This window comes from Xiphophorus hellerii, chromosome 1 (genome assembly GCF_003331165.1).
Source record: "Xiphophorus hellerii strain 12219 chromosome 1, Xiphophorus_hellerii-4.1, whole genome shotgun sequence".
Classification (NCBI taxonomy): Eukaryota; Metazoa; Chordata; class Actinopteri; order Cyprinodontiformes; family Poeciliidae; genus Xiphophorus; species Xiphophorus hellerii.
The window spans coordinates 3,979,785-3,998,773 of record NC_045672.1 but is presented as its reverse complement, the minus strand read 5'-3'; the positions used below and the strand labels follow the sequence as shown (position 1 = coordinate 3,998,773).

The following is an 18,989-nucleotide window of genomic DNA, read 5'->3' as shown; positions in this document are numbered from 1 at the left end:
TCAGTAAAATTTTATTTATACTGTAATAGATCATGACTTGAAAATTATATCGACCATGATTTGCATTGACCATTTAAGAAAATATCACTTGCATAATAATTTGGTACACGGTGTATAGCATGTCCAGGTTGTGCTTTTTTTTTTTTAAAGTAACTTAGTAATTAAGGAATTATTTTTAAATATATGTCATTAGTAAAGTAATGGACTATTTTCTCAGGGAAGTAATTAGTGATTAATAACTCATTACTAGTTACAAGAAACTTGACTGACACATGAGAATAAGATTTATATATCCATAAATGTGCAACCCTGAGTCCAAATGCATCGACTGTAACTCCCTTCTAAACTTTTAACTTTAAGCTGAACAGCTATAAAACAGACAGACTAATTTGTTACTTCTGTAATTCAAAGCATGGTGTCATGATCTATGGTGTCTCAAATGTGGAACTTGAACACACATTCTGAGTGTGAAACTCAGAAGGATTTAGTTTCACACTCCTGTGTGAAACTAATTAGTCACTTCACCTCTACAAGTGACTACGTGTCAAGCTCACTTCTTTAAAGTACATGTACGGTTGTCAAGGCAGTGCTGGTCATGTTTTCAAATGCTTCAAATGTTCTTAAACAGCCCAACAAGCTAAAACCAAACCACAAAACATACAGGAACCACAGAAAGTAACAATTCATATTTGCCAAACATTTTTTTTTGCCTTGGTGGTGATGGATAATCATGTACCATGGTACATGGTATTTGCCAGTAATCTCGATAAAGAGATACTTGTTAGTGGGAATGCTGTAGGCCAGTGGTCCCCAACCTTTTTAGTACTGTGGACCGGTTAAGACTTCGCAAATTTGCTGCGGACCGGGAAGGGTGGGGGGCGCGCGTAGGGAGGAGACCGAAACCGAATGCTGTTTGTGGGCTCAATGTTGCCGCGCAAGACGTAACCGACAGAATCCGGTTAAAGGATTCTCAAAATAAAAGATCCTCCAGACTTAATTCATAACACGGAAATATTTAATTATTTCATAAATAAACCGGTACCGGTCCACGGCCCAGGGGTTGGGGACCACTGCTGTAGGCAATCATCATTTGAAAACGGCATGTTGTATTTTGTTTTGTAATCTTTGACATCATGTTTGATTATAATATTGACTTTGACAGGTTAGAAGTCACACTCAACAAATTAGAATAGGTGTTGTGATGTGATGTTTGTTAGATCTAAAATATCTTTTGAAAATAATCTGTAATCAGGCATTCAATATGCTTCTCACATTTCTGTACAGCACATCTGGAAAGTATTCGCAGTACTTTATTTTTTATGTTATGTACTAATTTCCAATTGCATTACATTAATTCATTTCCTCAAAATAGTACACACAAATACCTATTATGACAATCTGGAAAACAGTTTGAGATTTTTTGCTAATTCATTCAAAATAGAGAACCAAGAAATCATTTTCAGTGTTTTTGATACCTTTTCCCAGGAGGGGGGTATGGTGGGGAAACTTGTACAGATTATGTATCTGTACAACAGATACGTAATGCATCTGTTGTACATTATGTGCTTTTGTACACAATTTCTAAAAATATTAACATTCCGTAGTAGAAAATATTTCTATCCTCTTTTGTAAAAGTTTTAGACTTTTCTTTATTTTAAAATTGAACAAGAGTACCAGAATTGACAAAAAGTGACAACGAATTGATTAAGTTATTGATCAGTTGTCATTTTTCCAAAGGACATTTCAGAGTGTGAGATCCTATTGGAGACAAAAGTCTTGAACCTGGTGCTTTCACTCCTGAGGTACTTTAGCACAGCCATGCTGTCAGTCCAAAAGACCGATTTAGCGAGCTCCAGCTCCAGCTCTTAGCAGTGCATCCATCTTTGTTGCAACTGTGGCAGCCATCAATTCCATTCTTGGGATGGTTGGTGACTTTAAAGGTACAACCTTTGTTTTGGCCATGACCAATGTGCATTGAGTTTCACCAGTTTCAGAGCGCAGCAGCAGGTAACTTGCTGTTCCATAGGCATCTTCACTCGCATCAGCAAAGTAACGAAGCTGTGTGTAGACTGACACACCAAACTGCTTTTCTTTGACACATCGGTTGATTCCAAACTTCTCGAGCAGAGACAGACTTGAAATCCAACTTTTCCAGATTTTTACAACATTGTCTGGTAGATTTTCATCCCAGCTATACTTCTGCTGACATAAGTCCTGTAGAATTTTTTTTGCTGGAAGTATTACTGGAGGGAGAAATCAAAAAGGGTCAAAGATGGAGCTGATCAAGGAAAGCAGACCTCTCCTAGTATGTGGTTGATCTTTGGGGTTGATCTTGAACCTGAACTGATCTGATTCAGTACACCACTGGATGCTTAATATCCTTTCCATCGGCAGATGGTCTTCATCCAAGTCCAGATTTTTAAATCCTTGTGCCTTTTCCTCTTCTTCCTGCTGTTACTTGACCATTTGGTCAGTCGAAATCCTCCTTTTTCCAACATGTTTCTTGACTCAGCGCATAGTGTGATGGCTTTGTCTTCATCAGAAACCAACTTAAGACAATCATCTATGTAAAAAATTTTCGGAACTGTTTAGACCGTCTCTTCAGTAAACTCATCTGCAAAATCCATTGCATACCTTTGAAGTGTATAGGTAGCAATGATGATGTTGCACCAAAAATGTGCACTAACATCTTGTGTTCGACTAGATCCAGGTCATAGTTCCCCTGAGACCCCCAGAGAAACCTAAGGAGATCTGTGTCCTCACTGTGGACTCTAACTTAGTGGAACATGGCCTCAACATCCGCCATGACCGCCACATGCTCTTGACGAAACCTCACGAGAACACCCATTAGAGAGCTTGTAAGGTCCAGCTCCTGCAATAGTTGTTGGTTCAATGCTGTTCCTTGAAAGCTTGCTCCACAGTCGAAGACGACTTTCAATTTCTGCTTGGTTGGATGTCTAACCCCATGATGAGGCAGATACCATGTTCTTCCCTCTGCTCCACAGGTATTACTGTCAAGTTTCACTGCAAAACCTCTCTTGAGGAGGTCATTGATAAATCCAACATGCTCTCCATGAAACTTAATATCCTTTGAAAACCTCTTGAGTAAATTCAGTGCACGTTGCTCTGCAACTGCCCTGTTGTTTGGCATTTTTATTCCAGTGTGTGTTAAGGCACACACTGGAATGATTGACAGGACACAATCGGCCCTACGGGCCCCGGTGACACCACAGGTTTCAGCTGTTTGTACAAAACAAAAGAAGTTCACAACTTTCCTTTACTGGTTGTAATATGTATAGATGTGGGGCGACATCTTGAGCATTCTTGACACATTTCTGCTTGCAACTGCTACTCATATGTCCTTGCTTCAGACATGCAAACCACAAACCTTTGCTCCTCAAGAATTCAATTTTGTTCTTATGTAGCTTGCTCTTAAATTTTTTGCAAACTGTGAGGCTGTGGTGCTCTTCACCACAATAAACACAAGGTTTGGTGGTACTCTCTGCTGTTGTAAGTGGTGTTTTTGAAGATTGTTATCTTCTGTCCTTTGGGCTACAACAGTTGTGGTAAATACCTTCTTTGGTTTGAATGATTCCATGTATTGTTTTCGTTTTGGTTTAGTAAGTTCTTTCGTGGTTTTGGTGGTGTCCTTTACGTTTCCATAGAGGGGCTGTAAAAGGTACTTACCCTGCTGGTTTAAAACGTTAACAAACTCCTTAAATTTAGCTCTTTTCTTCATCCTTTCTTGCAGGTCACAGGCAGATTTTCTCCATGATTCTTTGAGCTTGTATGGCAGTTTATTTGCCAAAGACTTTACATTAGCTGCATTGTCCAAGTCTTCCAGATAGCTAATATCCATCATTGTGTTGGAGCAGCCAGTGAGGAAAAGTGCAAAGGACTGAAGAGCATGTCCATCTTCTGGTTTAATTGCTGGCCAATCCAAAGCCTCTTTAATGTAGGCCTCTGAAATCTTGAAGTCATCTACAAAGAACTCCTTTAACATCGGTTTAACTTTAGTATATCCTGCTGAAGATTCCATATGAATGCAGCTCTTAACCAACTCATGTGATTGTCCACTTTTGTATTGCAGCAAAAACTGAAGTTGATCACGATCATTATCGGTACGACTCTCGATTCCATGTTCGATGGCCCCAATAAAAGATCTGTATTCCAATGGTTCCCCATTAAATATTGGTATGGTGAGATCTGGAAGAAGCAATGCCTTATGGTTCTTCACCAGGTACTCTGTGACATGGGCTTGCTGTGAGATAGCTTGGCAAAGCCCGTCCAGCACTGGCCCATGCTGATCTCTAGGTTCAACTTCTGATGCAGATGTAGCCATTTAAACATGTCAAGCTAGAGCAGTGCGTTTAAAGTTGGCAGATTTTAATGTGTTCTGTGATGGTAGCTGCAATGTAGGTTTTATATCTTCTTTACTGTCTTTATACTCAGCTTGAAAAATGCTGTTGTCTTCCTGAACATTTTCATATTTCTGTAAAATCTCCATTTTAGTATTAGATTCTGCCAACGCTGTTTGCATTGCATGCATTTCTTTCCTTGCTCTTAAAGCAGCTTCAAAAATCTTCTTCTGAGTTTCAAACTCTGCCTTTTCTTCAGCCTCTAGTTGAATCTTCTTGAAATGTTGCTCTGCATACCACTCTGCTTCCTCTTTTTCAAGTTCTAGCTTGTCCTGTAAAGCAGCAGCCTTTGCCTTTAAAGCAGCCCGCTCTAATTCTGCTTTTAATCTCACTGATGAAGATGATGAGACTGAGCTTCCACATTGTGATGAGGAACTACTTTTGTGTCTGCTTGTCCGCCTGTTATAGACTATCTGTGGGTGTTATCTGTTTTTCACACTCCTCGGCCTGCTCAGCTCGATTCAAAACGTCTTTCATCCAACCTTCACAATGCCAAAAGAAGTCATCCATAAATCATGCTTCGGTTTGAACCAGTCTTTTTGATATTTCGTGTATTCTTCATCATCCATAACTTTCTGCAGACCAGAGTTGAGCTCTTTAAACTCTTCTCGCAAGTCACTAAAATCCACACCAAGCTTATTTTTTACAGCATCAACGTTTGCGTCATTTTCCATTAACTCAGAGCACAAGCACAACGACAGGGAGGCGGAGAGACAGCGATATACTGTAGAAAAAAACCCGGCTCCCAAATAAGATCCTAAAACGGCTCCCATTGTGGAGCCGATTCCAATCGTTCACTTCAAAGAGCCGGTGTTATGCCCAGAAATGCATGCCTGCCGAGAATTGCATCCCCTGTCGCGGGAGCGCGCATCTTTCTAAACTCTCGCATTTTAATGAGGAAACGGACTGAAATATGACCGAAGACAAAACTTTTAAAGATATTCGTAACAATATCACGTTTCTTAAACATGTCAGCCTTAAAACGGTGGGTTTTATATCGCAGATTAATTGAAATAAATACGGTTTTTACACATTTATTGAGACAAATGAGTCGAACGTTTTTCAGTCCGTGTCTGAAGAAAATGCTCTCCGCATTTGGTTTGAAATTTCCCGATTTTTCTTTTAACATCATATTAGCTTAAAGTATTACAAAACAGAGGCCCATTATGTAGAACATTTTATATCATGCTGAACTGTCTAGCATATTAATGTAGAGGGGATGCATTTTAATGACTGAGCCTGCCAATATTTGTATCCCCTGTCTATTGTTGATATGAAACGTATAGCAGTTGCACAGAGAATAAGTGTCATTACGTAGAAAAGGTGAAGTCCCTCTTAACTCTTCATTTCTTCAAGTTAGCAGAGGGATGCATTTTCTGGCATAGCAAATTATTACCTTGCCAATATATGTAGGCCTTATATATTTTCCACAAATATAATTCTACTGATACAAAATGTATACCAGCAGTTCATAAAACAAGTGTGATTGTATAGAAAAAGTAATTTCACTCTTGACTCTTTATTTCTCCATGTAAGCAGGGGATGCATGTACAGCAAAGCCTATTATTAGCCTGCCAAAATATGCATGGCCTCTCCATGTTCTTCAAATATTATCCTATCGATATAAAACCCATACCAGTAATTCATAGAACATCTCTGATTATGTAGAAAAGGTGAAATCCCTCTTTAATTCTTTATTTCTCCATGTTACCAGGGGAAGCATTTTTTTGGCAATATGGATGTCGAGCCTGCCAAAATATGCATGCCCTACCTATTTTCCTCAAATTTTATCCTATTGCTATGAAATTCATACCAGCAGTTCATACAACTACTCTGATTATGTAGAAAAAGTTATTTCACTCTAAACTCTTTATTTATCCAAGTTAGCAGGGGATGCATTTTTTGGCAATATGGATGTCGAGCCTGCCAAAATATGCATGCCCTACCTATTTTCCTCAAATTTTATCCTATTGCTATGAAATTCATACCAGCAGTTCATACAACTACTCTGATCATGTAGAAAAAGCTATTTCACTCTAAACTCTTTATTTATCCAAGTTAGCAGGGGATGCATTTTTTGGCAATATGGATGTCAAGCCTGCCAAAATATGCATGCCCTACCTATTTTCCTCAAATTTTATCCTATTGCTATGAAATTCATACCAGCAGTTCATACAACTACTCTGATTATGTAGAAAAAGTTATTTCACTCTAAACTCTTTATTTATCCAAGTTAGCAGGGGATGCATTTTGTGGCAATATGGATGTCGAGCCTGCCAAAATATGCATGCCCTATCTATTTTCCTCAAATATTATCTTATTGATTTAAAACTTATATCAGCAGTTCATAGAACAAGTGTGATTTTGTAGAAAAAGTTATTTCACTCTAAACTCTTTATTTATCCAAGTTAGCAGGGGATGCATTTTGTGGCAATATGGATGTCGAGCCTGCCAAAATATGCATGCCCTATCTGTTTTCCTCAAATTTTATCCTATTGCTTTGAAATTCATACCAGTAGTTCATACAACTACTCTGATTATGTAGAAAAAGCTATTTCACTCTAAACTCTTTATTTATCCAAGTTAGCAGGGGATGCATTTTTTGGCAATATGGATGTCGAGCCTGCCAAAATATGCATGCCCTATCTATTTTCCTCAAATTTTATCCTATTGCTTTGAAATTCATACCAGTAGTTCATACAACTACTCTGATTATGTAGAAAAAGTTATTTCACTCTAAACTCTTTATTTATCCAAGTTAGCAGGGGATGCATTTTTTGGCAATATGGATGTCGAGCCTGCCAAAATATGCATGCCCTATCTATTTTCCTCAAATTTTATCCTATTGCTTTGAAATTCATACCAGCAGTTCATACAACTACTCTGATTATGTAGAAAAAGTTATTTCACTCTAAACTCTTTATTTATCCAAGTTAGCAGGGGATGCATTTTGTGGCAATATGGATGTCGAGCCTGCCAAAATATGCATGCCCTACCTATTTTCCTCAAATTTTATCCTATTGCTATGAAATTCATACCAGCAGTTCATACAACTACTCTGATTATGTAGAAAAAGTTATTTCACTCTAAACTCTTTATTTATCCAAGTTAGCAGGGGATGCATTTTTTGGCAATATGGATGTCGAGCCTGCCAAAATATGCATGCCCTACCTATTTTCCTCAAATTTTATCCTATTGCTATGAAATTCATACCAGCAGTTCATACAACTACTCTGATCATGTAGAAAAAGCTATTTCACTCTAAACTCTTTATTTATCCAAGTTAGCAGGGGATGCATTTTTTGGCAATATGGATGTCAAGCCTGCCAAAATATGCATGCCCTACCTATTTTCCTCAAATTTTATCCTATTGCTATGAAATTCATACCAGCAGTTCATACAACTACTCTGATTATGTAGAAAAAGTTATTTCACTCTAAACTCTTTATTTATCCAAGTTAGCAGGGGATGCATTTTGTGGCAATATGGATGTCGAGCCTGCCAAAATATGCATGCCCTATCTATTTTCCTCAAATATTATCTTATTGATTTAAAACTTATATCAGCAGTTCATAGAACAAGTGTGATTTTGTAGAAAAAGTTATTTCACTCTAAACTCTTTATTTATCCAAGTTAGCAGGGGATGCATTTTGTGGCAATATGGATGTCGAGCCTGCCAAAATATGCATGCCCTATCTATTTTCCTCAAATTTTATCCTATTGCTTTGAAATTCATACCAGTAGTTCATACAACTACTCTGATTATGTAGAAAAAGTTATTTCACTCTAAACTCTTTATTTATCCAAGTTAGCAGGGGATGCATTTTTTGGCAATATGGATGTCGAGCCTGCCAAAATATGCATGCCCTATCTATTTTCCTCAAATTTTATCCTATTGCTTTGAAATTCATACCAGCAGTTCATACAACTACTGTGATTATGTAGAAAAAGTTATTTCACCCTAAACTCTTTATTTATCCAAGTTAGCAGGGGATGCATTTTGTGGCAATATGGATGTCGAGCCTGCCAAAATTTGCCTGCCTTATTTATTTTGATCTATATATGAAATTTACATATTACGTTTTATTATTATGTAGCATGGTCAGTTATGATATCGTTAAAAATGTCATGTTCAACATTTGGATTTAATGTCGTAATAACCATTTACAATTCCAATTGTCTGTTTTGTAATTGTAAATGATTCCTTTTCTAAAAAATTTAAATTATTGAGAGCATCATTTTATATGAACAAATTTCTATTTATTGTTCGATACAGTTATTGTGTGCACTTAAAAGTCACACTTGTCTATATAACCAGTGTCCTACTTATGCATATTGCACACATTTATGTTATTCTTTAGCACTGTTTGCTTTTTCATGCTATGATTGCTGAAACAAAATATCACAGACATAATATTGTATCAGAAAGTATTAAGAAATCGTTAGTTTTGTTACATTTATTGTTAAAGAAATAGATAATCAAGGAATTTTGATAAACCTATAAGTCCATATTGCCCATCCATATTCCACTATACTTGCACCGCCTCTCTATTTTTAACCCCAAAACTCACTTCATTATTCCACAATACAAGTGAAAAATAAATATAAATATTCTGAAAATCAAGTCTGCGAAGAAAGTGAGATACTTCTTTTCTACAAGTGAAATTTTTCTTTTGAAGTGTAGATGTGACTTGAAAAACCACACTGTTTGCATCATTTTCAATATAAATACAATATATACATATGTAATACAAATGCAAACTTCAGCATAAAGAGATCTGTAGACCACGAAGGAGGCGGGGCTTAATTATCCAATTAAGAGCATAGTTAACCATAGTGGAGCATATCAAACTATTCAGTTTGACTCTGTTCATTCTGGTTGGTCTTGGTGGTCGGAGTTCTTGTTATTTTCATTAGAAAATATGGACCCTAAGCTTTTTGAAACCATTTTTAAATACAAAGTTCATGGTTCTTACAAGAGTGGTTTTTCAAAGGCACAGAAAGCTGAAATTCGTCGCAAAGCGAAAAACTACGAAGTTGAAGGTCAGTATTATTCTGAAGTCTTCTGTAATTGTATCTGTTCTTTTTCTGAATGTATTACTTTCAATACATTCTTATTGTTTTTGTTATGTGAATAGAATGTTAACAGTACAGTCTACAGTGTTATCTTTGTTTTTAAAACTACTCAAAGCATTTTTTACTAAGGGAAGAAATTTAACTGAATTATATGGCTTGTTAGTTGTGAGTATACAAACCAAATGAAAGTTTTGAATTTACATTAATTGCAGCATTAAAGTGGAATGGATATGTCTAAGTCGATATTTTGTTTTGAATACTGTTACTTTGATATGGCATATAAATATACTCTGTGTTTAAAATAAATTTTTTTCAAAAGCTTTTTGAACAGACTTATTTACATATAACATTTTTCCAAAATAAGTGTTTTCTGTTACTTATTTGTTGGTGGTAGGACAAGAACTGTTGTATGTGAAAGGCCAGGGAAGAGATTTAAAATTAAAAGTTGTCTGTGGTGCAACAAAAGCCAACGAAATCTTCTTGGCTTTCCATGCAAGTGCCTCGGGAGGTCACACTGGCCAAAAGAAAACACGAGATGCCATAGCTAGACGCTTCTACTGGCCTGGAATGACAGCAGACATAAACAACTCCTCCAGCCCCTCCGACCACCTTTGCTACAGTCCTTCCAACCACCATGTCTGACACGATTTCAACAGGTATAATGTCATGTGGAAATTACATTGACCTTGCATAATTTAATCAGTGTTAGAATGTGTTTTGATATTTTCAAATTTTTATATAAAATAAGTAATCATAAAATCTACATTGGCATCATATTTTACATGTTCTTTTGTATTTATGACTAATATTTGTATTTCTGAAATATTTCTTAGTTTTAAACAAGGTGTGGGGAGGAACACATAAAGACACATATGTCCTACTGTCGAAGATTGGACCCTACAAATTATTTAGCTCGGACTTTGCCAGAATTTGTCCGGGACAGGAGCTGGAGAGTGAGGTACCTTAATTTCAATAAATCAATGGATGGATGGATATCACTGTCTCTGTCCTGCTAGATCAGGCTTTCAAATGCACTTATAATAAACTTTTAGAGAAGCTATGCATTAAACTTGCTCTTTTTAAATATAACTCTTTTCAGGTTATTAATGCCTACCTACATCTGATGGTTAATAACTACAATAGGAATCATCAGGAAAAAGTCAGAGTAATTGACAGCTTTGAAATGTCACGGATTTGGCTCAAAAAAAGTTCCAGGTTAAAGGTTTGTGTGGAAAACCTTTTAAATTTGAAATTACATTTGATATTATGAAGTGTTATAATTAATTTTTCAACTTTTCCATGTAATTTTTTGTCTTAGATTGATCCAGAAAAGTTCAAGATAATAGTGGGTATTGTTAATGAAAGTCACCATTGGATGCTAGTGGTAAGAAGCAAATGCTTTTTAAATATTTTTTTACTTATTGAAGGACATGTCTTTCTTTGTAATTGTGTGAGAACAAGAAAGACTTTTATAAAATGAAATATAAAATGATTGGAAATGTCAATAAAACTATAACACAAATACACCGAAAGTCACAACAACTGATTTTTATTCTTTAAAGTATTAATTGAATTGGGCACTTCTTAATTTATATTGTTACTGAAAAATCCTGAGTTGGGCATTACCTTTTCATCCTTAGGTAATTTATCCACTTGAAAAAAGGACAGTTTTCCTTAACTCACTTGGAGAGTCCCAAAAGGATGTGAAGAGGTGCTTGGAAGCAACAAGGTGAAAAAAACAAGAACAATTATTGTTTATTATAATCAAATATGTCATAACTGGATAACTAGAATGTTAATTTAACATTTTATCCTCTCAACAAGGGCATTTATGAGAAGCAAAGGGATGAAAGTCTCCAGGTGGAAATGTGAAACTGTCACCCATGCCATCCAACAAGACATGGTTTCTTGTGGTGTGTTTGCACTTAAAGTAAGTGCTGTTTATATGGTAGTTTATGTTTTTGATGTGAAATAAAGATTAATATGAAAGTGGTGGTCTAATAATCACATTACCATTAAACTAATGCTATTTTGCATGAGTAGACCTTTTAAGATGATGAACAGCTTTGGCTAACTTAAGCTGTGCATTTCTGCCTAAAATATAATGTAGTCAATGAATTCTATTGCTTTATTACATGGTTGATTTATGTTAACGACAATGGAAAGAGTCTGAAATAAGTATAGCAACAATATTTAAATATTCACAAATGCCATGTCCTGTATATGACAGTATAATACTTTGACAAATATTTTGTCTTTATAGTGTGTCTACTGTTAATCTTCTTTCTTTTTTCCAAAAATCATATTTGTCTTTACAGTTTGCAGAGTGCATACTGGAAAACAAGGACCTGAACTTTCCATCGACAGCAGAAGCTGTTAAAACCATGCGACTCGACATTTCTTCCACACTTCTTTCTGAATCAGGTGTCTATTTGAATTTTTTTTATTCAGTTCCTATGTGTGTGGGATAAAATGTTGTGTGTAAAATCATGCATGCACCAAAGAATTGTTAGGTTAGCTATTTTATCTAACTAGAAATATTAAAATATTGAACTTTGCAGATGTGTGAAGTACAATCGTGTTAGTGTTTATATCAAATTCAATTAGTAAAGAACATTTCAATACACCTGGCCTTGATCTCTATCAAATAAATTACACATAACAATGCCCAATGTAAAACTATTGATGCAAAAAACATAATTAACAAACTTAAAATTGTTCTAGGATACAATTACACTTTTCTTGAGTAGCTTTAATGTAACATAAAAAGCAAAAAGGATTTGCAGTTTGTGAAAGTACAAAACTGGAATGAGATGTATCATGTGAACCCTTATATTCATTACTGTGTTTCATAAAATTAACATTTACAAAATGACAACTTTCACAAGATATATATACATATATATATACATATATATATATATATATATATATATATATATATATATATATATATATGTATGTAGACATATTAACATTTTCTGAATGCCATTTTTATACTTTCAGTCGCATAAGTTGGAGGAAATTATAAAAAAGTAAACACTAAGTTATACTTTCTTTTACCATAAATCCCAGAAATACCTTAAATACATGTGTTTCAATTCATGAGTAGACAGACACCATGTGATCCTGCCTAATATACCAATATGATGTGCAGTTTTTATTACTTGTATTACTTTATGAGACCAAACATTATCAAAAAGGGATGATTAGACGACTGAGATACACACAGAGGATTATTGTTGTTCAACTTTCTAAAGAGCACTAACAAATGTAATTATTTAAAAAAAAAAAAAAAATACCATTAAGTTTATTTTATAACATTGGTTTAAAGTTGCGGTTTGTTTTTCTGTAGAGTCAGTGGAGAACCTCTGCAGACACTGTGGCAGTGAGGACAAAGATCATTTGTGGGTAAGACAACAATGTAATGCATTGAAAAATAAATTCAAGCAAACCATATACCATCCTTAAAATAGTTGCAAAGTATTTATATATACAAAAAAAAAAATCATAATAAAATAAATAAACACCCAAGGAAGGTAAGTGGAAAGTTGTTTAAGTTTTTTTTTAAGTACAGTCATAAAACATTAAACACAGTTGCTTATGGTCCTAGAATTTCTTTACCTCCATACATGTCAGGAACAGGCTGTCATCTCTGCAAAAATTGGGCTACCAAGCATATATAGATGATTAAGAAGAAGCTTTATGTTGACAAAACCCAATATAGCTTCAGTAAAAAGATAAGGACCTAAAAACATTCTTTATGTTGAATATTCTTTGTTATTACTTGACCATTTTGATTTTTTTATTTACAGATCGCATGTGACAGATGCAACTGGTGGTACCACCAAGACTGCATTAACTTCAAACAAACCAACACAGACTACTGCTGTGAAATGTGTTTGTAGATTTAATGTTTGCAGCAATATTCATCATAAATGACTGCAGTTCAGTAGATTAGTAGTTTAAACTTGACAATTTTTTTTCACGTAACTGGTTTTCCAAAAATTGCTGTTATGAATATTCTTTTGTTGAATATAATAAAATATTGATTTAATTTGTATCTTAAACAAAAATAAAAATTGTTTGTGCATGCTTTACATTTAGCAAAGTTGTAATGTGAGATTTATTTTCTTCAGTATCCTTTTAATGGTTATCATAAAGAAATAACATTTTCTACATGTTCACATTTGTTCCCTCATCTGCTGGTATGAGTTTCACATCAATAGGATAAAGTTTGAGGAAAATAGGTAGGGCATGCATATTTTGGCAGGCTCGACATCCATATTGCCACAAAATGCATCCCCTGCTAACTTGGATAAATAAAGAGTTTAGAGTGAAATAGCTTTTTCTACATAATCAGAGTAGTTGTATGAACTACTGGTATGAATTTCAAAGCAATAGGATAAAATTTGAGGAAAATAGATAGGGCATGCATATTTTGGCAGGCTCGACATCCATATTGCCAAAAAATGCATCCCCTGCTAACTTGGATAAATAAAGAGTTTAGAGTGAAATAACTTTTTCTACATAATCAGAGTAGTTGTATGAACTGCTGGTATGAATTTCATAGCAATAGGATAAAATTTGAGGAAAATAGATAGGGCATGCATATTTTGGCAGGCTTGACATCCATATTGCCAAAAAATGCATCCCCTGCTAACTTGGATAAATAAAGAGTTTAGAGTGAAATAACTTTTTCTACATAATCAGAGTAGTTGTATGAACTGCTGGTATGAATTTCATAGCAATAGGATAAAATTTGAGGAAAATAGGTAGGGCATGCATATTTTGGCAGGCTTGACATCCATATTGCCAAAAAATGCATCCCCTGCTAACTTGGATAAATAAACAGTTTAGAGTGAAATAACATTTTCTACAAAATCACACTTGTTCTATGAACTGCTGAAATAAGTTTTAAATCAATAAGATAATATTTGAGGAAAATAGATAGGGCATGCATATTTTGGCAGGCTCGACATCCATATTGCCACAAAATGCATCCCCTGCTAACTTGGATAAATAAAGAGTTTAGAGTGAAATAACTTTTTCTACATAATCAGAGCAGTTGTATGAACTGCTGGTATGAATTTCATAGCAATAGGATAAAATTTGAGGAAAATAGGTAGGGCATGCATATTTTGGCAGGCTTGACATCCATATTGCCAAAAAATGCATCCCCTGCTAACTTGGATAAATAAAGAGTTTAGAGTGAAATAACTTTTTCTACATAATCAGAGTAGTTGTATGAACTACTGGTATGAATTTCAAAGCAATAGGATAAAATTTGAGGAAAATAGATAGGGCATGCATATTTTGGCAGGCTCGACATCCATATTGCCAAAAAATGCATCCCCTGCTAACTTGGATAAATAAAGAGTTTAGAGTGAAATAGCTTTTTCTACATAATCAGAGTAGTTGTATGAACTACTGGTATGAATTTCAAAGCAATAGGATAAAATTTGAGGAAAATAGATAGGGCATGCATATTTTGGCAGGCTCGACATCCATATTGCCACAAAATGCATCCCCTGCTAACTTGGATAAATAAAGAGTTTAGAGTGAAATAACTTTTTCTACAAAATCACATTGGTCTATGAACTGCTGATATGAGTTTTAAATCAATAAGATAATATTTGAGGAAAATAGATAGGGCATGCATATTTTGGCAGGCTTGACATCCATATTGCCAAAAAATGCATCCCCTGCTAACTTGGATAAATAAAGAGTTTAGAGTGAAATAACTTTTTCTACATAATCAGAGTAGTTGTATGAACTACTGGTATGAATTTCAAAGCAATAGGATAAAATTTGAGGAAAATAGATAGGGCATGCATATTTTGGCAGGCTCGACATCCATATTGCCAAAAAATGCATCCCCTGCTAACTTGGATAAATAAAGAGTTTAGAGTGAAATAACTTTTTCTACAAAATCACATTGGTCTATGAACTGCTGATATAAGTTTTAAATCAATAAGATAATATTTGAGGAAAATAGATAGGGCATGCATATTTTGGCAGGCTCGACATCAATATTGCCACAAAATGCACCCCTGCTAACTTGGATAAATAAAGAGTTTAGAGTGAAATAACTTTTTCTACAAAATCACACTTGTTCTATGCACTGCTGATATAAGTTTTAAATCAATAAGATAATATTTGAGGAAAATAGATAGGGCATGCATATTTTGGCAGGCTCGACATCCATATTGCCACAAAATGCATCCCCTGCTACCTTGGATAAATAAAGAGTTTAGAGTGAAATAACTTTTTCTACATAATCAGAGTAGTTGTATGAACTGCTGGTATGAATTTCATAGCAATAGGATAAAATTTGAGGAAAATAGGTAGGGCATGCATATTTTGGCAGGCTTGACATCCATATTGCCAAAAAATGCATCCCCTGCTAACTTGGATAAATAAAGAGTTTAGAGTGAAATAACTTTTTCTACATAATCAGAGTAGTTGTATGAACTACTGGTATGAATTTCAAAGCAATAGGATAAAATTTGAGGAAAATAGATAGGGCATGCATATTTTGGCAGGCTCGACATCCATATTGCCAAAAAATGCATCCCCTGCTAACTTGGATAAATAAAGAGTTTAGAGTGAAATAGCTTTTTCTACATAATCAGAGTAGTTGTATGAACTACTGGTATGAATTTCAAAGCAATAGGATAAAATTTGAGGAAAATAGATAGGGCATGCATATTTTGGCAGGCTCGACATCCATATTGCCACAAAATGCATCCCCTGCTAACTTGGATAAATAAAGAGTTTAGAGTGAAATAACTTTTTCTACAAAATCACACTTGTTCTATGAACTGCTGATATAAGTTTTAAATCAATAAGATAATATTTGAGGAAAATAGATAGGGCATGCATATTTTGGCAGGCTCGACATCCATATTGCCACAAAATGCATCCCCTGCTAACTTGGATAAATAAAGAGTTTAGAGTGAAATAACTTTTTCTACATAATCAGAGTAGTTGTATGAACTGCTGGTATGAATTTCATAGCAATAGGATAAAATTTGAGGAAAATAGGTAGGGCATGCATATTTTGGCAGGCTTGACATCCATATTGCCAAAAAATGCATCCCCTGCTAACTTGGATAAATAAAGAGTTTAGAGTGAAATAGCTTTTTCTACATAATCAGAGTAGTTGTATGAACTACTGGTATGAATTTCAAAGCAATAGGATAAAATTTGAGGAAAATAGATAGGGCATGCATATTTTGGCAGGCTCGACATCCATATTGCCAAAAAATGCATCCCCTGCTAACTTGGATAAATAAAGAGTTTAGAGTGAAATAGCTTTTTCTACATAATCAGAGTAGTTGTATGAACTACTGGTATGAATTTCAAAGCAATAGGATAAAATTTGAGGAAAATAGATAGGGCATGCATATTTTGGCAGGCTCGACATCCATATTGCCACAAAATGCATCCCCTGCTAACTTGGATAAATAAAGAGTTTAGAGTGAAATAACTTTTTCTACAAAATCACACTTGTTCTATGAACTGCTGATATAAGTTTTAAATCAATAAGATAATATTTGAGGAAAATAGATAGGGCATGCATATTTTGGCAGGCTCGACATCCATATTGCCACAAAATGCATCCCCTGCTAACTTGGATAAATAAAGAGTTTAGAGTGAAATAACTTTTTCTACATAATCAGAGTAGTTGTATGAACTGCTGGTATGAATTTCATAGCAATAGGATAAAATTTGAGGAAAATAGGTAGGGCATGCATATTTTGGCAGGCTTGACATCCATATTGCCAAAAAATGCATCCCCTGCTAACTTGGATAAATAAAGAGTTTAGAGTGAAATAGCTTTTTCTACATAATCAGAGTAGTTGTATGAACTGCTGGTATGAATTTCATAGCAATAGGATAAAATTTGAGGAAAATAGGTAGGGCATGCATATTTTGGCAGGCTCGACATCCATATTGCCAAAAAATGCATCCCCTGCTAACTTGGATAAATAAAGAGTTTAGAGTGAAATAACTTTTTCTACATAATCAGAGTAGTTGTATGAACTGCTGGTATGAATTTCATAGCAATAGGATAAAATTTGAGGAAAATAGGTAGGGCATGCATATTTTGGCAGGCTCGACATCCATATTGCCAAAAAAATGCTTCCCCTGGTAACATGGAGAAATAAAGAATTAAAGAGGGATTTCACCTTTTCTACATAATCAGAGATGTTCTATGAATTACTGGTATGGGTTTTATATCGATAGGATAATATTTGAAGAACATGGAGAGGCCATGCATATTTTGGCAGGCTAATAATAGGCTTTGCTGTACATGCATCCCCTGCTTACATGGAGAAATAAAGAGTCAAGAGTGAAATTACTTTTTCTACATAATCAGAGTAGTTGTATGAACTGCTGGTATGAATTTCATAGCAATAGGATAAAATTTGAGGAAAATAGGTAGGGCATGCATATTTTGGCAGGCTTGACATCCATATTGCCAAAAAATGCATCCCCTGCTACCTTGGATAAATAAAGAGTTTAGAGTGAAATTACTTTTTCTACATAATCAGAGTAGTTGTATGAACTGCTGGTATGAATTTCATAGCAATAGGATAAAATTTGAGGAAAATAGGTAGGGCATGCATATTTTGGCAGGCTCGACATCCATATTGCCAAAAAATGCATCCCCTGCTAACTTGGATAAATAAAGAGTTTAGAGTGAAATAACTTTTTCTACATAATCAGAGTAGTTGTATGAACTGCTGGTATGAATTTCATAGCAATAGGATAAAATTTGAGGAAAATAGGTAGGGCATGCATATTTTGGCAGGCTTGACATCCATATTGCCAAAAAATGCATCCCCTGCTAACTTGGATAAATAAAGAGTTTAGAGTGAAATAACTTTTTCTACATAATCAGAGTAGTTGTATGAACTGCTGGTATGAATTTCATAGCAATAGGATAAAATTTGAGGAAAATAGGTAGGGCATGCATATTTTGGCAGGCTCGACATCCATATTGCCAAAAAAATGCTTCCCCTGGTAACATGGAGAAATAAAGAATTAAAGAGGGATTTCACCTTTTCTACATAATCAGAGATGTTCTATGAATTACTGGTATGGGTTTTATATCGATAGGATAATATTTGAAGAACATGGAGAGGCCATGCATATTTTGGCAGGCTAATAATCGGCTTTGCTGTACATGCATCCCCTGCTTACATGGAGAAATAAAGAGTCAAGAGTGAAATTACTTTTTCTACATAATCAGAGTAGTTGTATGAACTGCTGGTATGAATTTCATAGCAATAGGATAAAATTTGAGGAAAATAGGTAGGGCATGCATATTTTGGCAGGCTTGACATCCATATTGCCAAAAAATGCATCCCCTGCTACCTTGGATAAATAAAGAGTTTAGAGTGAAATTACTTTTTCTACATAATCAGAGTAGTTGTATGAACTGCTGGTATGAATTTCATAGCAATAGGATAAAATTTGAGGAAA

General features: G+C 34.9%; 1 protein-coding gene across 1 annotated transcript; it reads left to right on the top strand.

Annotated features, from left to right (window-relative positions):
• Positions 1 to 10,099: 10,099 nt before the first annotated feature.
• Positions 10,100 to 13,815, top strand: LOC116723769 (sentrin-specific protease 1-like). Its single transcript, XM_032568873.1, has 9 exons — positions 10,100 to 10,150; positions 10,328 to 10,452; positions 10,594 to 10,716; positions 10,813 to 10,878; positions 11,135 to 11,223; positions 11,319 to 11,424; positions 11,813 to 11,918; positions 12,850 to 12,905; positions 13,310 to 13,815. Exons 1-9 carry the CDS (start codon positions 10,129 to 10,131, stop codon positions 13,400 to 13,402), a joined length of 786 nt encoding a protein of 261 aa, XP_032424764.1. The 5' UTR covers positions 10,100 to 10,128; the 3' UTR covers positions 13,403 to 13,815.
• Positions 13,816 to 18,989: the final 5,174 nt, after the last annotated feature.